Source organism: Vipera ursinii (genome assembly GCF_947247035.1).
Source record: "Vipera ursinii genome assembly, chromosome: 6".
NCBI classification, from domain to species: domain Eukaryota; kingdom Metazoa; phylum Chordata; class Lepidosauria; order Squamata; family Viperidae; genus Vipera; species Vipera ursinii.
In genome coordinates, this window is record NC_139515.1 from 52,883,383 (window position 1) to 52,907,581 (window position 24,199).

Sequence of the window (24,199 nt, forward strand, 5' to 3'; positions counted from 1 at the left end):
ACATATGTGAGGTCAAAGGAAAACATAACTCATTGCATACATCTGCTAATGAACATATGTGAGGTCAAAGGAAAACATAACTCATTGCATACATCTGCTAATGAACATATGTGAGGTCAAAGGAAACAATAAAACATAGTTTATGTTAACAGAGAACTGATAATGAAGAGGGCAAAGGTCATTACAGGAAACAATAATGCATAGCTTATCATTTACAAATGCTAACAGAGAAGACAAGAGTTGTAAAGCAAGGACAAATACAGGAGACAAGTCTTGTTATAAATGAAGCAGGGGGCAAAGGTTTATCACAGGAATGCAGACTTCATAATTATAATTGGGGAAAGGCAGAGGTATTATCTTGAAGCAAGGACAATTACAGGAGACAGGAAGCCATATCTTGAGGCATGGGCAATGTAAAGAGATTTATCACTACAACTCAAGAATGCAAAACTGTACAACTTTTAATATAGAAATTAAAAGAGTCTTTTGGAGTCTGGGGTAACTATAATTTGTAGTCTGCAGCAACAACTCTCCGTGGCACTGATTTTTTCCCCTATTCTAATTTATTATATTTTATTGACTTTTTACAATAACAATCCCTAGTGCTTAGCAAACAGTGTGTTGCCTGGGTTTATATATTTAAAAACAATCAATAATAATTAATTTCTATAATTAATATATTAGTCAATGATGTTTCATTGATCTTCTTTTCTTCTTTTGTTTACATTAAACAAATATAATTCTTAATATTTTCGATACATACAAGGTTAAGTATAAACATTTTTCTAGTTTTTGTACATCAACATATAACATCTTTTTAATCAGTTTATATTTCAATTGTATTTATAAAAGTCATCTTATTAAATCATTATGTGTCCTGTTTTCATTATTCTTATTTAAGCTTAATTTCCCCACTGTATTCAAACCACTCTTATCAGTCATAATTTTCTCAAAATTAATTACTTTTAAATATCCAAACTTTTCATTCACATAACCATCCCAATATTTTTACATTTCATGTACTGTAAAAAGTATTCTACTACTTATATATCTTATCTCTCTTACTATAGGGCCCCTTTATATCTAAACTTTATCTATTCTTTTAACCATATTCAAACAAGGGTTTAATCATATAGTACTCCATCTGATAAATCAAATCAAGTCTCTTAATTCTGACTCTAGCCTTCTTCTTTTGCCAGGTCGCTTTCCAATTCAGTATGTTCAGCTTGCCAGGGGATTTTTCCTGTATTTTTGTAGATATTGTTGGGCATTAAAAAACAAATTAAGTAGGATCTTCATTTTTTGTCTCCCAAACTTTAATGATTTTCCTGACAGCTCTTTAATCCATGTTGTTAGATCTTCTTTCTTGTCCTCAAGTTTGTTTTGAAGTCCTGGAAGATAAAACATATTTTTTTTATTTTCTTTGTTGTAGTAAAATCTTGCAGATTTTCTTTTGTTTGTATTAGGTTGTAGTTCTCTTCATTTGTAGCTTCCATATTTAAATCACTTGCCTCTGGTTTGTGTTCTGTTATCTGATTTGTTTGTTCATTCTTTATCATCATTTTTTGAGAGTTTTTTAATCATACATTTAAATTAGAGATATGCTCATTTATGTTATCAAAGTTGTTTTTAATCTCCTCATGATTTGAAACAATTATCATGTGAATCTGTCACAGCATTGCATACATTTTCTCCTGAACTGTATTTGCTTTATCTTGAGTCATTGCCCCTGCAGATCTCTGATGTTCCAGGCTGAGGTCTTCAGGAGGGAATATTAGGAATGGTTTCCTGTCACTATTAGATAGATGTAAAACATCCATTTTGTCTCTCCCCCCCATAGTCTCTTTGATTAGCCTTGTCAAACCAGCCACTTAAAATCCAAATGATCAAAACTTATGTGGTTCTTATCTTTATATATGTTTTTTTTTGTCTAATACATTTCCAATTATCAAAGCACCACTGAAAGCAGTATTTTGTAACAGTTCTTCTATTCAAGGGTCTTACAATTATCAGCCAGCCAAGATTTCAGTCCAGAATATTTAACCATCTGAAAGCTTTCCAGTAACTTTCCCCCTAGAAGATTAGCCAAAAGCCAAGGTTTTTCTTTTTCTGCAAACAATTCATGAGCTTGAAATCACAGCTCACTGTATTTATAATCCCAGAAGGTCAATAGTTTCTAAACAAATATAGTTCTCACTCTGTGGTAGATAGCCCAGTATATTTTCTTTCCTTTGTTCCCAGCTATTTTCTGTTTATTTAGAAGTCACTGAAGTTCAAAGGAACAAGTTATTTTCTATTTCTGGGCATCTTGTCAATTTCAAGTCAATGCGGCTATAATTTTATGCTCTAATTCTCAACTATATGTCAGTAGTTATTCATTTCCCATCTTTTAAAACAGAGAATTATTTTCTTACAATTTCATCAATACTCTTTCAGATGTGAAATTTTAACAGTTTTCATGGTTTTCAGATTTATCCAGACTGTAGTATTATTAACCTCATTTCATTATATTTCTGTTACCCATAAAAAATTAATTTGCCACTTCTATCTATGGGAGGGTGGGGATGTAGTCCTCTCCCTTCTCACTTTTGGGGGATTATTTTTGCTTTTGGGGGATCTTTTCCAGGGAATCAAATACAAAATAGGAGAGAGAAGATCGAATTTCTCACCCAGTTCCAAGCATGCTGTTCATCATTGTTCTAATTAGTGCCTTTGGACTTCAGCTGCCACTAGCTTGGGCTGGTTACTGAGGTGTGGCCAGCCTTTCTCCTGTCGGATTTTGGAAGGTTTCTCCTGGATTGAGCAGATCAACCACCATCATTCCATGATCATCGGTGTGCCCTCCTTGTTCTTCACTTCTCTGGGGTGACTTTAGACTTATTTAGACTTATTTTAGGGTCCCCAGGCAGGGTGAAACCAGCTGAAGGGTGTGGAACTCTGTGATCCCACGGCTGCATCGCTATGATGCAAGACCGGAAGTCCTTTTTCTATTCTCGCTATTTACCTGACCAGTATCTGTTTTAACACCTTATGTGGGAATAGCTAGCATGTATTTAATTTATATTAAGGACTTCAAATGGATGGCATTCCAGTTATCTTACTTTGATATAATATATTTCGGACTGATTGTCAAAATCCTAGAATTACAGCATTTAAGTACAAGATTTGCAAAAGTATTTAATTAAATGACAAACTTATGAGGTTAGATTAAGCTAGACTAAGACTGTATGACTGTCTAATATCACACAATATAAACCTCATCACTAAGATTGAATTTAATTGATTTTTAAAAATCTTGATAGTGCCTGAATCTATTGTAAGAAGCTGCCTTTCCCGTTGTGACATTTATACCATACAGAACTGGTGCCACACTATGTGCTTCTATGTTTTTGAATGTTTGAAGCTAAGTTTATTATAGCACATCTGAAGTGCAAAAGAAGCCCAAGTGCAAGGACACCTCTGCAGCCTGCATACTGGACCTTTGCCATGGGGAGCAGGTGGAACTGTCATGTTAAATATCTCTTTTCTTTGCTGACATCAAGAGATTATGGAAATTGCCATGTTTTCACCTATCATTTTGGTGGAGCAAAGATGATTCTGCTGCTCCCTTGTGAGTTTTATTTTCCTACTCCATGAACAAACCAACAAGGTATGGAGGAGGTCAGGGAGACTGTACGGTATCTGTTATTTGCCAAGTTTTACTCTTCTGAACTTGACAGTTGGTAAGAATGCTACTCTCATGTCACCAAGAATACAAACATTTGCTGGATAATGGAACAAAAATGTCCTCAATTTCAACTTTTTTAAAAGTATGTCATTAAGGGGTTTGTTAACCATCTGATGACCAGGCAATAAATTACAAATAAGATTGTAGAAATCAATAATTTCAATGAAGCAAAGAAGTAAAGGTGCTTTAGCTTATTAAAAAATAGCATCATTACAATCTGCGTTCTAACATTTACTGCATTTTTGAAGCTCAAATTTTTGGAAGCTCATGAATTTTCCATCAGACTTGCCAGCGACTACTCAGTGTGTTATTTATAAATAGATTTGGAAGAAATGACTGACCTGACCTGATAATTCTGGATCCATAATGAAATTGGTGACGGATTGTTTATAAGGGACTCATTATTAAAGAGTTACTCTTGGCTTCTTTATAAGAAAATGTGGAGCCCTTGGGGAAGAGTTGTAGTAATCTTTATATTTTGTCATATCCTAGGAATGCTTTGTGTCATATTTTTATTACTTTTTTCAATAGAAATATTGTTGCTTTAACAATATTCAACAATAAAATAAGCTTAAAATATCACTAATAGAAATTTAAATAAAACTTAACAACCTTCAGAATTTTGAAAAAAAACAGATGCCTTTTTTACGTAGATGTGGCAGGATTGCTGGGAAGATTTTAGCACACATGTAGCAAAACTATTAGCACAATAATAACTATAGAAACAAAAGCTAACATAACTTGCTAGCACATACTCTTAATGATGCCTGTATGTTATCTGTGTACATAAAGCACTAATCAATACTTACTGGCAGGTGGGTAATCCCACTAAATATAATATTATGAATTCCTGAGGAAAGGATTAAGAAATATGGGGAATCCTTTTCTGTCCTTCGGTAATATTTTCTTTTTAGGGTGATTAGTGCTGACCAGGTCAGTTCCAAGATTTAAATGTGGTAATGGACAGATAAAAAAAATCTATTTGAATGGAGTTACTCTTCTTCAAGTAGCTTCCTGTTTATATTATTTCAAATGAGTTCAATATGGGATTTATTGTGTTCATACAAAACATGGCAGTTAGTCTTCTTCTGATTGGAACATCCAGTAGTGGACAATCCTCTTCCAAAGTGATCATATTGATAGCTCTTGCTATCAAAAGTTTATTGTGGTGTTCTGTTGAAACTTAACCCTTTGTGATTATACAAAACAAAGTAATAATTACAAACTGGAGCAAGTCTAAACTGCCCACCTAGCTAGCCCACAGCAATCCTCTACCTTCAGATCAAGAGACCACTGTTTCATGAAATTGCCACTGTGTTCAAGCAAAATTTGGGCTTTTAAAAAAGACCAACGTAAGCTGAAAGAAAATGAGTTTATATTTTATCTGGAATATAAAGGTAATATGGTCTTCCATGTGAGTAGCATTATCTCACATCTGTTTAAACTAGATAAGAAAATGCATATATTAAATATGTGAAACTGTAGGAAACTTTATGTAGCCCAATTAGTGATATGGTGGGATTAATAAGTAATCCAGCCACATTTTTAGATGACCGTGTATGCCCCAGTTTTCTTATTTTTCCCCACAAATTATAATGTAAGAAAATGTTTACGAATTGGGTACCTTTATGACCTCTTATACAAAATTGTAGGTGTGGTAATGGATGACATTTCTTATTTTAATTACTTTATTTAAAATGTAGTCAGCCAAATGGAATGTTCCCTTCCTCTGTTAAATACATGCCAAGTAGTTATCTGTTCTGGAGGTAGGGAGTCAATAAAACCTCTGTGTGATAAATCATTATTCTTTTAAGAAATGTACAAGCTAAATCAATAAGGAAATGCAGGAATCCATATCATCAGGAATAATAGCAACCAAGCAAAGTATGGACTGTATGGATAAAATGGAACCTATTCAGGACATGAATATAGAAAAACTTTAAGTTTCTGTCAGAAAGACTAAAAATTGTTTCTCTGTAAATATAGAATTTTAGAAGATCATTTAAAATACAACATTATGGTTTAGGAGTATGTATCATTCTGTCTTATTGAATATTCATATCCTAGAAGTTTTCCAAAATCTTAGAACAGAAGTTAACAGACCTCAAATTTTTCATGTTTATTTTCTGTGTAATATATTCTTGTGATCCAACATTAATAAAAAGAGGAGCTTTATAACAAGGTGCAGTATTCAGGTTTTCCTCTACTTACAACCACAACTGGGACCAGAATTTCCATTTCTAGGCAACATTATTGTTAAGTGAGTCCTGCTCACTTTTAATATATTTTTTGCCATGGTTGTTAAGCAAACTACTATAGTTATTAAGTGAATCATTCAGTTGTTAAGTAAACTTGACTTCCTTTTAGGTGTGAATAACTAGGTTCACATGTGAAGAGTACAGTTAGCCACGTTATTGCTCGTGTCTATTACACAGGAATGTTCTCAGATTGATAGTTGCATCTGCACTAGATGGCATTCAGGGGGTGGGTGGGTTAGACCTTACTCTCTTGTGCCCATGTAAGGATTCCAGACTAATTCCCTGCTTGACTCCTCTCCCATACTTGGCCAGTCTCTCTCAGACATCACTTACTCCTCAAAACAGTCTTTCCCTTCTTCCATGATGTCTTCCTGGACTGAATTCTTATAGATGGAAGCAAAGCCAGTTTAATGGAATCCTCTGCCTGTGTTGGAAGAGGTGCTATTGTCTGTAAAACATCTAGATGATCAGCAGGTTCCTCCCACTCAGAAAGTGATGGCCAGAGGTGGACAGTTGGGCCTCATCAATCACCATGTCTCCCCACAAATGGGTCCCCTCTATCTGGTTAACCTGTTCATTTACATGTCTGAAAGGTGCTTTTTCAGGAGGCAACTGGACTTCCTTATTTTTCTTTGAAGACATTTCATTTCTCATCCAAGTAGCTTTTTCAGCTCTGACTGGATGGTGGGGAATGGAAGGATTTATATTCCTGGTAGACAGTTGGTCATTTGCATTCTTTTAGAAAGTCATTGAGGCCATTTGGAGGTTTTTACCTGTGTCCTCAGGGTCACCTAAGTAGTGCAAATGTCTGTGGAGCTTTCTTGGCTGCAGGATGTTTTCTGCCCTGTGTCCCTTCACTGTTGAACACAGACACAGGCTGTTGGGGATGAGTCTGTGTTGTCTGCATCTCAAACTGAAGCACAAATGTTTCCTGTAGTCTGCAATGTTTTCTGAAAATCCATTCATACTCCTGGCACCATTCTAAGGATGTTCATCCCAAAGTTCATATCTAAATGTCTAGGTCTGTTCACTAACAGATTCCTTGGCCCACTCCAGTACAGAGCAGGGACCTGGAAGTTTGGAAGGTAATGGCTTTTTTGCAAATTTCTGCACCAATCTGAGGGTCCACACATCTGGTATTTTGCTAGGATTGCTCAGAGACTGGATAACCCCCTCCAATGGATCAAATACTGCATGCCTATGTCCCATCATCTACAGTCCAAAATTTCTTTGACTTCATACTTTTCCCCTTGCACAAGCACCAAGGGTGGGTCAGACCTTGCCCGAATGGGCTCATGTAAGGATTTCAGACTAATTCCCCATTGATTCCTCTCTCTGGCCCAGCCAGTCTCTCACTCTGACACTGCCTGCAGTGATTTTGTTTCTTGGAAGCCAGCTGGGAAGGTCGCAAATGTTGAACACATGATCCCAGAATGCTGCAACCATTGTAAATACATATTGGTTGTCTAATGCCTGAATTTTTATCATGTGACTATGGGGATGCTGTGATGGTCATAAATGGGGGATTGGTTATAAGCCACTCTTTTTCAATGCTATTGTAATTTTGAATGGCTGCTAAATGAATGGTTATAAGTTGATGACTGCCTGTACAATAAATTACAACATTAAAAATAGTTCAGATTAGTGTAATAGATGTAGACTTAGCTTTTAGTATCAGAAATATGAAGCTTACACACTTTTGAATATATTTTACATCTATTTCCCTAGTAGCTGGGGGAAACCAGCAATGTGATACTTGCCAAAACATTTCAAGACAAAATTCAATCAAACAGGATTCCTTACAGATGTCCATAAAGCATCCAAAGAACCTTTCTGACAACACAAAATATGTAAAAAGTGAGGACGCACTGATGCAGTGGGTTAATGATGTTGGAACTGCTGGTTAGAAGTGGTTTGCCCACTGGCGATCTGAACCTGGCTCCGTGACATGGAGTGAGGTCCTGACACTCAGTCACAAGCTCCTGCCCACCCAGCAGTTCTAAAGCATGCAATATTGTGAGTAGATAAATGGGGGAAACTTTGGTGGGAAAACCTAGTTGTATCCATGTGTTCAGAGAATGGAAGCTCTGGACCTGGCCAGACACAAGGCAACACAACACAAAACAAGGCAAGGAGAAGCGAGAAGGGCAGAAGAGACTGGAAGAGCCAGCAACCCAAACACCGCTAGTCAGCTAGTGTAAAGCTAGTTCAGCCCCTGCCATGCACCAAGGATAGTCAGGTAAGCACCAAACAGAATGAACTAGCAATTAAGACTGTTGGGACTGCATTGTATCTAGTATTTGTAGATTTTCTTGACATTGAATGCTATATGCTAAATAAACAAACAAATAAATAAATAAATAAATGTGAAAGGTCACCTATATCATCCCCCAATTAACTTTATTCTTGTAAATTTATTAGGCTAATCTACAGCACTGCTCATAAAATCTGAATCTATTGGTCCACAACACAAAAGATCTTGGATGCTGCAAACTCAGAAGAGCCCAGAGGTTGCAGAAGAACACCTCTTCAATACCACTGTAAAATCAAATTGAATCCCTCTGCATATGGAATGCTAATTGGGCGTTGGTGGAGTAGACAAAACCAATAGGAATGACTGTTAAAACAGAATATTCTGGATAAGGCAGTACCTAGCCTGCTGGAATATACTCAACATACTAAGGTTTAGCTGCTTATCCTATTTCGTTCTTAGATTTAGGCAACAAAATTAGATACCTGAGGCCTGGTGCAAAAGAAAGTGGGGGAGAAGCAAAGGGGAAAAGACAAAAATGATCTCTTGTATCGTAGGCTGTGTATAATTATAATGATGTTGAATAGGAATCAATTTATTGGAATCAAGATATTGATTCCCATATGCTTCCATGTAGCTTTTTAATAAATTGAGTAATAATGGGCTTCTGTTGCATCAGTCAGCATTTTTACCTACTGAGAACCAGTTTAGGGGAACTTTCCATCTCATTAATGTCAAACTTTGTAAAAACTATCTGAATAGAGTAGATTTTGGGGAAATAATAGTTGTAAATATTTGTGATTTTTTAAATGCCCCCTAACCTGAAATCATAAGCAATACATACAAGCATATTTTACTAGATTAAGATGATTTCCTTTGAAAAAATATTATATAGGCTCTAATTAATTGGTGTAACTAGCCACTAGTTTCTTTTATATATCAGGAAAAAACCTGCATTAAAATTGCATTAAAGTTACCTGTTGTGACAAAAACTCTATATTTATTAGAGCAGTTTCCGCAAAAGAAATACAATGAATCCTCAGAGTCATTAGAGACAAGATTTATTGTTCATTAAATCTTAGAGTAGAATGGACTCCCCCTTTCCCCTTTTTTTGAGCCTGTAGACCCTATTCAGAGTAGAGTTGGGGGGACTGGATGGATGGAACTGAGCATTTACTGGCAAGTTGTCCTTCCTGACATCTATGCAGAGTTTGCAGCAGATATTTTTACTTTGTGCCCTACTGCTACCTAGAAACATCTACCGCTACCTAGGATTGAACACTCAACTTTCCAAATTGGGGGAGGGGGGCAAGCATCTTCACCACTAGGTCACTATGCTGCTCTAGAGTACAATAGACAAGTAGAATAAATTTTCATATTGCAAATTGAAGTATTATATATTCCCAGCCAGTTATATTTAACTAGATCAGCATTCCCCAACCTTTCCGGGTTGGTGGCCTGCTGTATGGGGGGGAAAGAGGGGATGGTTTTGTGTGAGTGGCAGGTACACACATGCACATGCACAGCTTCATTTGTGTCAGCATTGGGCATGCATGCATGCCGTTCATGCAAGTGGAGCTGTGAGCATTGCCCCCACTACTTGCATGAATGGAGCTGTGAGTGCCAGCTCAACTGCCCATATGAGTGGGACTGTTAGTACTGGCGCTCACCATTAGCATGAGTCAGGCTGTACATGTGTACTTGCATTCACCAGCCCACCTTTCATGCAGGCTGGTTGTAAATAAGCCACGGCCCACAGGTTGGTGCCCACAGGTTGGAGACCCCTGAGGTAGATAATGCTGGAGATATAAATTTGGAATACTACATTCTTCTGAAAGTAACTTGAAAACAAAAGCTATAAAATCCATGTGTGGGCAGAACAACTTTATTCCAGCTGTGGGACATCTTGGGGCAATGATATACCAAACATATCATCTAGGGAAAAAATATGTTTCTAAAAATGTGTGCTGCATAGGCTTCACTGAAAAAGAAAAGAACTTTAAAAGGAGAGGGAAAATGAAATGCAAATAAAGTACACAGCTGAGGTTTCCATTGCTCAAGCACTGCAGAACAGGTTGCCATGGTACCACGAGGAAGGCCATTTTCGGCACTTTGGTTATTCCTGATTTCCTCAATTGGTACAGCATGCTGTATTGTATTAAGTTGATTATCCATCTCTTCTTGACCTCTACAAACACTAAGGTCAGTGAGAGAATTCACCTCAACATCCTCTAAGGCAGGGGTGTCAAACTGCTGGCCCGTGGGCCAGATGCGTCATGAAGAAACCACACCCACCCAATTGCTGGCAATGGGGGAAAAGTTCCGATACGTTGCGTGACATCACATGATGTTGTGAGTTTGACATGTCTGCTCTAAGGCCTTATCCCAATTTTCAATGGCCAAATATGACACTGGTGGATGATCATGCCAGCTGCGGGAAGATTCTGCTTAATTCTCCTTTAGTACAGTTACAAAGTATAAGTGATGCTTATATTTGACCACCCAGGACTCCTTTTGGATCCCTGGAGTCCTTCAGAATGGGAGTGATTATAAATTCAGTCCCCTATTTAGTGTTTTTTGGGGGGGGGGAATTTAAGGAAGCAGTGCAAGCATTTTTGAACAAAAATTCAGCAAATGCTTAATACTCCTTAATAAATGCAAGCCTGCAAAAAAGTTGTCAGAAATGAAATCTTGGAATGCAATGCTCAGTGAGACATGGTAATTTCCAATTAAAATTCAAGCCATCCAAAGGTACTTAATCCTGGTCTGATACCTTTGCAAGGAAGGTAGGAAAGTTGAAAGTTGAATATGCATTAATTGCCCTCCAAAAAATCTGGCCATAGCATATTTCACTAAATCAAATTTAATTTTGATCTTTTCCTGACCATTTCTTTTGCTTGTCCTGCCTTCTTTTCAGAGTGAAGCTAATGACAGCAAATGATAAACAAAACTCTGTCTAAAAATTAAGTTACATACTATGGAGTACATACTCAGAGAATAAGAAAGATGAAGTTCAGAATATGCAAAGAACATTAGATTCAGGAAGCCTGAACTTTGTATAGACCAGTGAGATGGCCCTGTGTGTGTGCGTGTGTGTACGCGCACACACACGTGTGTACTTACTGAAGTGTGCAAATCAAACAAATTCTTTCTTTAGGCTGAAGATATTTCTTTAAAACTTGCATAGATTCTGCAAAACTATCAGCTTATTTTTGTTTTGAAAATAGTGCCACCAAGTGGAATTACATTTAGTTAATAGTTATCTATATGGTTTAAGAGCATTATGCTTTCATTCAGCAAAAGAATGAAATGTATATCTATATCAATGTATTCAGGCATTGATATATACTTCTGTATATATAAGAAAGACATGAACAATGAAGTGCTGTGATTAAATGACAAAATCTATTCCAGTTCCCATCTGACTTAAAACACATTTTTTCATCCAGTTGAAAAATAAATATACAAATTTTGGTATGGCCAAACTGAAGAGGTACAACTATTTCTAACATTAGTCAGGTGATACCTATATCCTATATACCTATATAGGCCCAGGTATAGCACGGAGATGGCATTGGTCGCGCTGGTGAATGATCTCTGGCAGGCCCGAGATAGGGGTTATTCCTCTGTCATGGTCCTATTAGATCTCTCAGTGGCTTTTGATACCATCGACCACAGTATCTTGCTGCGTCGTCTTGAGGAGTTGGGAGTGGGAGGCACCGTTCTGCGGTGGTTCTCCTCCTACCTCTTGGGCCGTTAAATCTCACCCGGAGGGCAACCGGTAACCAATGCAGCTCACGCAGGAGGGGTGTAATATGGGAATATCAAGGTGCTCCCATCACTACCTGTGCAGCCGCACTCTGCACCAGCTGAAGCCTCCGGGTGGTCTTCAAGGGCAGCCCCATGTAGAGTGCATTGCAGTAGTCTATACGGGAGGTAACGAGTGCGTGGGTGACTGTACGTAGGGCATCTCGGTCCAGAAAGGGGTGCAACTGGTGCACCAGGCGAATCTGGGCAAATGCCCCCAGCCCCTCCTGCGTGAGCTGCATTGGTTACCGGTTGCCCTCCAGGTGAGATTTAAGGTGCTGGTACTTACCTTTAAAGCCTTACATGGCTTAGGCCCGGGATACTTGCAGGACCATCTGCTGCCGGGAACGAATTCCCATCGCCCAGTATGCTCACACAGAGAAGGCCTCCTCAGGGTACTGTGGGCTAGACAATGTTGGCTGGCGACCCCCAGGGGAAGGGCCTTCTCTGTGTGCTGCATTTTATTAAATTTATATACCGCCCTTTCCCGAAGGACTCAGGGCGGTTTACAGGGTGTTTAAAATCAAACAGTACAAAATACAAAAGTTAAAAAACAATTTAAAAAGATTAAATTATCCCTTAACTAAAAACCTCAGTTAAAAATTCTCAGCCTGGGCCGGAGAGCTCAAAGAGCCAGGTCTTCAGGTCCCGATGGAATGAACGAAGGTCAGGGGCGGTCCTAAGATCCACGGGCAGCTGGTTCCAGAGGGCAGGCGCACTCACAGAGAAGGCCCTCTCCCTGGGTGTTATCCACCAGCAATCTTTTACCGGCGGCACCCTGAGAAGACCCTCCCTGTGCGAGCGCACTGGACGAAGGGAGTTTGATGCTGGCAGTCCATTCTTATTTTTATTATGAAATAACTATGGAAGAGTACCTCTGCCTTGACTTTCAACCAGTTCAATATTTCAAACTTTGTGGGGTTTTCTTGAAATTGACACTGAAGACTAATGTGGTTATATCCTAAAGAATTATTTTAAGTACAAATTTATTTATGTATTTATTCACTTACTTATATGGTTGCCCACAGTCTCTCAGGTAAATGAAATCTTCCAATCCAATTTTTAAGTTACCTTTTTTTGTTTTGTAAGGAAGGCTTTTATTTATGTATTTATTCACTTACTTATATGGTTGCCCATTTAATAATGTCTCTAGCCACTGTATAAAACTCAATATCTAACCATTAAAATAATAACCCACAGTCTCTCAGGTAAATGAAATCTTCCAATCCAATTTTTAAGTTACCCTTTTTTGTTTTGTAAGGAAGGCTCTATAGTCTATACTGTTTAATTTATGCATAAATGTTCTAGTATCAAGTGATGGCTAATAAAATCACCAAGTTAATAGTAACACTAATTCAAGAAAAGTGATGTGGAAAATATATATGTGATATATTGATCTGTTTTACCAACATATTCATCCCCTGAAAAATATCCCTTTCCCTAAATTGTTTTACCTCCATGCTAACTTAGGTGCGTTATCTTTTATCTAAAGTTCATTTTTAAATGTCATTCTGTTGAAACTGTAGGCACATAAACAAAAGCTTTTATAAACAGTCAAGAAGTCTGCTTTAGAATAAGTGCCCTGAGGGCTGCAATAATCTATTCTTTGTAATGAAAACAGGAAATAAGAACTGATTTTCTATTTGGGGAAATCTTACTGAATAAAAAGGAATCACTTTTCTACATAAATCTATTCTCATTTACAATATTTTTTTTCCATAAGATACATTTTATAAGCAAATTGTGAAATGAAAATTTAGTGAAGAATCTGACAGTGGGCAGAATTATACCAAGGGAAAGAGATTGATGAACTTGTACCATACCTGAAGTAGAAATGCCTATCAGGTCTTTTATTACCATGATAATAATCTAAGTTTCTTAACTTCCATGCAGAGTAATTTTATCAAACACAATGCACTCTTACAAGAGACAGTGATGTAGAAATACTGAATAATGCTAATACCACAGGTACAAGGAGTACAGGTGTTCATTTGTTGGCCCATACAAAACAGCAGTCCAAGGGCAACAGTAGAGCAAGACATGGTGCTAGGTATTCTGGTGACATTTCTACACAGCCACTGGCCTGGTCCCGCTAACCTTACAGCAGATCTCTGTAGTAGTGATCCTAGGTTCTTAAATATGACACTGTTTGATCAAAGGGACTAAGAGCATGCCCATTTGGTCTGCTCTGAACAGACAGAAACCATAGAAGGCAGATGGTCCCTTAAATATCTAGGTCCCATGCCATGTAGGGTCTTATAAGTTATAACCACCATTTTAAATCACAGCCTTGCTTTATTCTTCATGATGCACATTTATTTATCCTTTTTCCCCCTTTATGATGCACATTTATTATTTGGTCCAACTCTTTACTTCTCTGACTCCACAATATATCCTTGGACCTTGCTATTTTTTAATAATTGAAGAAAGGGTTTAATCCCTTATGCAGACACTGTGAACCAACGAGGGGTGGAATCCGAGATATATGGTAATCTGAAAGGTATCTAATTTCAAAAGCATTTTCCTTGAATAAATCTGAATAAAAACCTTCCTGAATGCATGCTGTAGCAGAAGAATCAGGGAGAAGTTTATTCAATTCACCTAAAACTAAACATCAGAGGTTTTTCATGTGTTGCTAGTTCTAGATCTGCCTTATATCTGTGTTTGACTTTTATTATATGGTTGTGGGTATCCTTGGACCAATCTTGCTCTTCTCTTAACTTGTTTATCACTTTCTTTTTCATGATTTTACACTCCTTCTCAAAAGGTAGATTTTTAAAAATTTATATCCAATAGTTTTGATACAAAGATTTTTCTTTTAACTCATAGCAAAAAGTATGATTACTAATAAAACTATGCTATACATAGGTCTGTGCAAAAGTTCTGTGCAGAAGGGAACAGCTTCAGAAGTGTAAAGTTTCTCTCTCAGTGTCTGTTAACTGATTTAAGCCTGAAAGAATCCTAATTATGATCTTGGCAACATCATGGACTAATTTTGAAAACAACTAGGGCTCTTCCTAGCTAGCACAAAGCTTGAAGCAGTCCATCATTGCTGGGTTTTCAGTGGAAGATTCTGGCTCCATAACAAAATTGTCTACTTCACCTGAAATGCAGATCACATGAACCATTAAAGATGGTCACAACACAACATATTGTGTAGCTTCTACTGAACAGAGTGGGATTTGCATATCAAAACATAAATGATAATCAAAGTATACCAAATAAGAGTTGGCATCCTTAAATATATTCTGAATCAATTTTTAAACTAAAAATATAAATTTGACTACCTTCTTATATTTCTGGATGTGTATAAATATCATCATATTCTGAATCAATTTTTAAACTAAAAATATAGATTTGACTACCTTTTTATATTTCTGGATGTGTATAAATATATGAAAGACACCAGTCATCAGTGAAGTAGAGTAGAGACATAACAGTATAAATTTATTTAAAACTCTGCACATCAACGGCAACTCTGAGCTACTGATGAATCCAACATCAAATGCATTTTTGTTCAATACTGTTATTTTATGGCTCACATGAAATGCTAACATGAGATTCCAGAGCACTATTACCACAGGCGTAGCTATTCTGACTGTTTCCATTTTCTCCAGCCTCCTCATATCCTGAGAAGATGTTGCTTTCTGGGCTTACAGACAATAAAGCAGCCATGCAACTGGCACTTGTTGATCCCATGTGGCTATCATTCTCTCCAAGGGATAGTTGTAAATTGTTTTTTTCTTTTTCATATTTTTTTGTAGCTGCTGCTGCTGCGGCAGCTGCCGCCGCTTTCTCCTCCTGATGCATGTCTTGATACACCTGATGCATGATAAATTGTGTTGTATTTCGAGGGGCTCGCATCCCAGGAGCTCTCCACTCACACAGGTTCATTGGACGGAGCCGTCCCTTTATTGCAGTACGCATAAATGCCAACAAACGCTGTTGTCTGATGAAACGCTTTCGACCAATTTTATAATGCCTTTTCTGACAGATCTTACAGAATCTGGGCTTTCGCTGGTAAGCTGCAATAGGGCCATGCTTCATTTTCTTCTTGTTCTGTGATCTTGTTCCCCTCCAATAGCTTTTTTTCTTCTTCCACAATCCACCATTTCTAGAAAATCTACAATTCTTCCATTTTGAGGATAGATTACCTTTGTACCTCTGAATTTTAGTATTATAATGATTGCAGTGAGATGATCTAGGATTGTATTTTCCTGCATTTGCTACTCTCCCTGTCATCACAGGCCATTGATTGTGATATCCTTGTTGCAAAGACAACTGCAGATAACATAGTCGTCCTTGTCTCCACATCTTAGCTAGAAAATGGTGGGAACCTGTTCCAAATAAGACCTTCTCCTCCTTTTATATTTGCTGTCTTGCCAGGGATCTCCTTACTAAGGTTTCCTTGTGTTGTTTGCTATGTATAATGCAGTTTGCTTCTTCTGCCTTTAATGAGATGGGTACCCACTACCAGTTGTCCAACAGTTTAATTCCTGTTTTACTTCTTTGTCTTCCTTCTCATTTGTGACTCTCCTCCTAGCCTTGTATAATGCTTATAACACAATGAAACGGTGATCTGAAGTATTGCTTCAACACAGATTTAGTGGGTTTTTGTTGTCACACCACTGACAGTTACTTCTTTCCTCTTGGGACTGCCGTATAGATTGAACAAAGCATCTTCATCACCCTAGACAACAGGGAACCAATCATAAAGCAATGGGCGTGGCTGAAACTGGGCATTCTGGTGGCAAGCAAACTGAAATAGAACTATGCTAATAGCATGTTTTTGCTTGAAATCCTGTGAAAGCAAAACCAATTTATTTGCCCAAGATCAGTAGTGTGATTCAGCCAGTTTGTACCACTTTGGCAGAACCGGTAGCTAATTTTTTGTTGCCCAGGCCCAGAATGGATTTACAGAAGCGGCATCCACACAGAGATACGGTTGTTCACATATTTGAATCCCACCACTGCCCAAGATCCTATAACATCTGCCCTCATATAACCACACTAATAGGCATGTTAATGTACATGTTCTAGCCAAATATCATTTAACCTAAAATAATTTTTGGAACCCCAATTTAGCGTAATATGCTTCTCCCTTATTTTTGTTGACACCATCTTTGAAGATTTTTTCATCTCATCCAAGATATTCTTCAACCCTTAGGTATAGGAATCATAGAGACTTCAGTGAGAAGCAAGAAGACAAGCCTTAAATAAAACTTTTTGCATGGAATATAAGTTCCATGCCATTAAAGTATGGGCTTAAACAATTAACAAATATCTCAATAATTCCAGTAATTCCAGTAAAAGTAATTAGGTTTCCATGTAAAGTTGAATAAAGGGCTAAACCTTTTTTTATTCCCTAGAATAGGTGGTAAATTTATTCCTTGAACCAGAGCCAGCTGTATCTTGTTTTTATTATGTATTGCCCTGTTCACCGCCCTGAGTCCTTCGGGAGAAGGGCGGTATACAAATTAAATAAATAAATAAATAAATAAATAAATAAATAAATAAATAAATAAATAAATAGACACTAATCTCAAACGACAAATATTGAGTGATTAGGACCAAACCAAGCTGCCAGTCCTATGAACTGCCTGGTTTTTTTAAGTCATGTACAAGAATGCTGAAATAAAATGCACTGCCAGTTGAAATGGAGGTACTATGTCATCCTTTGTGCTTGAGCCACAAAATTTTTTAGGCAAGTCATTTTGAAAATTATAGCATTTATTTTTTCCCCCAGACAAGACTGAAAGTCTGCTATGCATTCTGTATCTCCTTTACCATCTGTCTGTATTTAACTGCATTTCTTGGACATGTAGAATTCTGAACATTCCAAGTGACATTTGAACATTAACTTCTGATAATTTGGCAGTTAAGAGATGCAAAGATTCTAGTTTTAGCACGTCCTGCATTGACAGTTTTCACTAAAACTGAAACTAATCATTTTAAAAAAAATCAAATGCTGTTTGTTTTCTTTTCACTAAAAAGAAACTTTATAAAAACATACAGGAAATCTCTTTCACTCTCTCTGTAGACCAGTGTTTCTCAACTATAATGACTTGAAGATGTGTGGACCTCCAGTCTGGGGACTTCTGGGAGTTGACAAGGCTGAGAAACAATGCTTTATACACTTTGATCACTAAACAGCACATGAATTTCACACATTCCTATAGTGCATCATTTTACCCACCCTCCAGATGTTTTAGGCTACAACTGTCATAATTTATGTTGATAGCTAAGTATTTTATGCTGTCTTAACACATGAGGGCAGTACTAGACTGCAAAATAATCATGACATAAATATTGGTAAATGAAGCACATTCACTTCAGAGCACTTCCAAGCCATTTTGAGAGAGAGAAAAGGAGAGAGACTCCCTAAATTCCTCCGTCCCTCCCTCCCTTCCTTCCTTTTCTCACATTTTTTATAGACAACTCAAGTGGCGAGCATATCTAATATTGCTTCCTCCTCCTATTTTCCCCACAAAACCTGCATTCTAACCACCGTGCCACCACATGTAAGGATATATATATATATACCCTCAGAAGGGTATGGCTGGCTGAGGACGACTAAGGAGTCAGAAATGCATCTCAGTTTCCCTTTAATTCTTTGTTAGTAATTTACACACACACACACACACACACACACACACACACACACACACACACACACACACATATATATATATATATATATATATATATATATATATATATATATATATATATATAACATGTATCCTTAATACTATTAAAAACTATCATTAAAATCATGAAGGATGTAACAAATAAGATTTTGAGGACATGCCTATCTCTTATAAAAAGATCCTGGTATTCCAAGAATTTAAGCTTTTAAGAAACCAACTTTTGTACTTGAAAATGTCTCGCTTATTACAATATTAAATATATGAACAACAGCATTTGTATACAGCATTGTGTCTGTTTATGCATATTTCTATAAGTATTTAATATAGTTGCTCATTTTTACTGTGAAGGCATTAGAAGTAATTGTGTTTTATTTATTTATTTTTATGTGGTCCTAGTTTCTTAGTGGTTGATCTAATTGGAGTTTCAGTTTCAGAAGTTTGGAGCATAGAGGCTTGTGGAAATTTAAGTTAAATGAATTATTATGATTAAAGAAAAAAAAACTGCACACATACTCAGTGGTACACATTGCATATCCATATTTTCCACATTTCCTGGTCTTCCCATGTTATGCTGGCATGAGCTGAGTTGTGATAAATCCATATTTAAGCAAATTATACTGACCAACTTTATGTATATTTGACTCCAGCATGCTAAATGTAGCTAAATTCTGGCATATTACATGTAAAAAGCAATCAGCTGACGGATACATCAGGATTTTATTATTTTGTATATGCAACTTGTTTCTCATTATTGAATTTTATTATGCACTGGTTCTATATATTGCTCTTTTACTGTAATAAAGAATTCATAATTCTACAAAAGAAAACAAGCCTTTTTAATATTAAATATTGTACAAAGTAATGCAATATAGTTTTATCTTGTATCTAATTGGCATCAGTTTAAAAGCAGGATTTATGAAACTTTGATTTCCTCCAGCATGGCTCTTATGGTCTTCTCATTTAAAAAATGAATCTTGCATATGTTGGGAATGTAAACTATAATTAAAATCAAAATAATGTGATTCATTTACTACTCACATTGGATTTTTATAGTTTTTGTTGTTATTGTTAGCTGCGAAGTCATGTCCGACCAATCGCGACCCCATGGACAACATTCTTCCAGGCCTTCCTGTCCTCTACCATCTTCTGGAGTCCATTTAAGCTCATGCCTACTGCTTCAGTGACTCCATCTAGCCACCTCATGTAAGATGATTAAATTTTGAACATAATGTGAGAAGACTTAGCTGTATCAAAAAATCTATAATGATGAAAAGATGGAAGAAAAGAAGAGGATGGTTTACAGGAAAATGGACAGACTCAATTCAGTAGTGGTGGATATAACACTGGAAGACTTAAACAGCTAGTTTGGGGCAGATCATCTTGGTAAAGGTTCACTTGTGATCTCTAACAGACCTGATGTCAACTTGGTGGTATATAATCAATCAAAAATAGTAAAATGGTAACCATGAATATCTAGCTTTTTTCTAACATTTCTACTTTCCCCTTCATCCATCAGTTCATATACAGGTAGTCCTCAACCTATGACCACAATTGAGCCCAAAGTGTATGTTGTTAAGGGAGAAATTTGTTAAACAAGTTTTGCCTCATTTTACAACTTTTCTTGCCACATTTGTTAAGTGAATCACTGCAATTGTTAAGTTAGTAACACGATTGTTAAGTGAAACTGGCTTCCCTATTGACTTTGTTTGTCAGAAGGTCACAAAAGGGATCACATGACTCTGGAACACAGCAATGATCATACATGTGAGTCAGTTGTTAAGCATCTGAATGTAAATCAGGTGACCATGGGGACGCTACAACAGTCAAAAGACTGAAAAATGCTCATAAGTCACTTCTTTCAGTGCCATTGTAACTTTGAACAGTCACTGAAAATAAATTAAGTCAAGGACTACTTGTATTGTTTACAAGACTGTATAGAAACAGTATACTTCAATACTATTTAGAATTTTTATATATTTTATTGATTAAATATATATATTCATTAAAGGTAAAAAGGTAAAGGTTTCCCCACACATGCATGCTAGTCGTTTCTGACTCTAGGGGCCGGTGCTCATCTCTGTTTCAAAGCCACTTGTCCGAGGATGTCTCCATGGTCATGTGGCCAGCATGACTAGATGCCAAAGGCACACGGAACGCTGTTACCTTCCCACCGTAGTGGTCCCTATTTTTCTACTTGCATTTTTATGTGCTTTCGAACTGCTAGGTTGGCAGAAGCTGGGACAAGTAATAGGTGCTCACTCTGCTATGCGGCACTCAGGATTCGACCCGCCAAACTGCCAACCTTCTGATCGACAAGCTCAGCGTCCTAACCCACTGAGCCACCGTGTCCCTATATATTCATTACTTTACCTAAATGAAACCATACTCTAATACTATGAGTTAAAATAATATGTGGTATGTTTTTAAAGCAGTATATTACTTGTAAGAGAAATAATGTTGCACAATACTACTGTTACTATCCAAACTTAGTAATAGCTTCCAACAGGCAAACAGGGCAGGCACGTTTAGGCATATGGAGTTTTGCTCAAGTTGATGGGATTGTCATTTAATCTAATGTCTTCAAGAGGTTTACGGATATAAGTATGGTTGTTTATTTTGCAGAAAGTACCTTCATGCATCTCCAGAATATTTATTTATTTTATTTATTTATTTAGTTATATTTATATACCGCCCTATTCCCTGAGGACTCAGGGCGGTTTACAGGGAATTAAAAATCCAAAATACAAAAATTAAGAACAAATTAAAAAGTATTAAATTAACCCTGTAGTCAGTTAAAAAGAACCCCAAATTAAAAATTCTTCCTCAGTCTGGGCCCGAGAGCTGAAAAAGCCAGGTCTTCAGGCCCCGGCGGAATGATCGGAGGTCGGGGGCAGTCCTCAGCTCCACCGGCAGCTGGTTCCAGAGGGCAGGCGCTCCCACTGAGAAGGCCCTATCCCTGGGTGTCACCCGCCGGCAATCTCTCACCGGTGGAACCCTGAGCAGACCCTCCCTGTGGGAGCGCACTGGGCGAAGGGCGTTTGATGCCGGCAGCAGGTGTTCCCTCAAATATCCCGGACCCAGGCCATGTAGGGCTTTATAGGTGATAACCAGCACCTTGAATTTCACCCGGAGGGCAACCGGAAGCCAATGCAGCTCGCGGAGTAGAGGTGTTACATGGGAGTATCGGGAAACCCCCATTACAACTCGCGCGGCCGCATTCTGCACCAGTTGAAGCCTCCGAGTGGTCTTCAAGGGCAGCCCCATGTAGAGAGCGTTACAGTAGTCCAAACGGGAGGTCACAAGCGCATGAGTGACTGTGCGTAGGGCGTCTCGGTCCAGATAGGGACGCAACTGGCGCACCAGGCGAACCTGTGCAAAAGCCCCCCTGGTCACGGCTCCTATGTGATCTTCAAAATTGAGCCGTGAATCCAGGAGGACGCCCAAGTTGTGAGCCCTATCAACGGGGGGTAACACCTCACCCCCCATCATTAGAGGTGGAATAACATGGTTAACCCGGGACGCCGATATGCACAGCCACTCGGTCTTGGCGGGATTGAGACGAAGCCTGTTTCTCCCCATCCAGACCTGAACCGCCTCCAGGCACCGGGACATCACGGAGAGGGCATCACTGGGTTGGTTCGGGGTGGAAAGAAAAAGTTGGGTATCATCAGCATACTGGTGATACCCCACCCCAAAACCACGAATGATCTCGCCCAGCGGCTTCATGTAGATGTTGAACAGGAGAGGTGAGAGAACCGACCCCTGAGGAACTCCACAAATGAGAGACCTCGGGGCGGATCTCTGCCCTCCTGTCAACACCGACTGCGAGCGGCCCCGGAGGTAGGAGGAGAACCACCGTAAAACGGTGCCTCCCACTCCCAACCCCCTGAGACGCCGCAGCAGGATACCATGGTCGATGGTATCAAAAGCCGCTGAGAGATCTAATAGGACCAGGACAGAGGAGCAACCCCTGTCCCTAGCCCTCCAGAGATCATTCACCAGTGCGACCAACGCCGTCTCCGTGCTGTGTCCGGGCCTGAAGCCCGATTGGTACGGGTCCAGATAATCAGTTTCCTCCAGGAACAGAGGGAGCTGATGCGCCACCACACTCTCAACAACCTTCGCCAGAAAGCGAAGGTTGGAGACTGGACGATAGTTGTTTAAAACAGCCGGGTCCAAAGCAGGCTTCTTGAGGAGGGGTCTCACCACCGCCTCCTTCAGGGCGGCAGGGAAGACACCCTCCTTCAAAGAAGCAGTTATTACTGCATGGAACCAGCCTCGTGTTCCCTCCCGAGCCGCATAAGCTAGCCAGGAGGGGCATGGATCCAACAAACAGGTGGTGGAGCTCAGTCTCCCCATGATCCTGTCCACATCATCAGGGGAAACAGGGTCGAACTCAGTCCAGATAACATGCTCAAGACCGCCTGATTCCTCCACATCAGACTCTGCCCAGTCAGAGTCCAGGCCGGTCCAGATCCGAGTGATTTTGTCCGCCAGATGATGACTAAACTCCTCGGCTCGTCCCTGCAAGGGATCCTCTCTCACCTCCTGGTTAAGGAGGGAGCGAGTCACCCTAAACAGGGTGGCCGGGCGATTATCTGCGGATGCGACAAGGGCGGCAAAGTAGTTAGACTTCGCCGTCCTTATCGCCGCAAGATAAGACCTTATAAAGGTTCTTAACTGCAATCGGTCGGATTCGGATCGGCTGGATCTCCAACCGCTCTCTAGACCTCGTCTCCGACGCTTCATCTCCCGGAGCTCCACAGAGAACCAAGGGGCCCAACGGGATCTGCGCCGAGTCAGAGGTCGCATGGGTACAACGCAGTCGAGTGCCCTGGTGGCAGCCGTTTCCCAGGCCTCCACCAGAGCATCGACTGGGCTGTGGGTAAGGGTGATAGGTATCGGCCCAAGCGCCCTCTGGAACCGGTCCGGGTCCATTAGGCGCCTGGGGCGGAACCACCTGGTCGGTTCCGCCGCCCAGCGGCGGGGGATGGCATGACGGAAAACCAGCCTCAGGAGGTAATGATCTGACCATGACAGAGGGGTGATGGATGGAGAACCCCCTCCCAGATCATCCAACCACTGTCTAGACAGGAACACCAGGTCGAGAGTATGATCCCCCTCGTGAGTAGGGCCCTCAATAACCTGGGTCAGGCCCATGGCTGTCATGGAAGCCATGAACTCCTGAGCTAACTCCGACGACCCCCCCAGTGATGGGAGGTTGAAGTCACCCAGGACTATAAGCCTGGGGAACTCCACCGCCAACCCTGAGAGGGTGTCGAGCAGCTCAGGCACGGCTGTTGCCACACAGCTGGGCGCCAGGTATGTGAGCAACAAGCCCAACTGAACCCGAGGACCACATCTCAAGAGGAGGGATTCACTCCCGGCCATCTGGACAATGGTGGCCTCCCGAGGACACAAGGTCTCCCGAATAACCACTGCCACCCCACCACCCCTGCCCTGAGCCCATGGCTGGTGCAGCACCCGGAAACCTGGCGGGCATAAC

At 39.4% G+C, this 24,199-nt stretch overlaps 1 protein-coding gene across 1 annotated transcript in view; it reads right to left on the reverse strand.

Moving 5' to 3' along the window:
- Positions 1-21,218: 21,218 nt before the first annotated feature.
- Positions 21,219-24,199, reverse strand: part of EPYC (epiphycan) — a gene marked incomplete at both ends in the record, with an annotated part of 18,479 nt that continues 15,498 nt past the window's right edge. The window contains one exon of the mRNA XM_083366555.1: positions 21,219-21,332. Coding sequence (XP_083222681.1) covers positions 21,219-21,332 — 114 coding nt within the window. The remainder of the gene's footprint in view (positions 21,333-24,199) is intronic.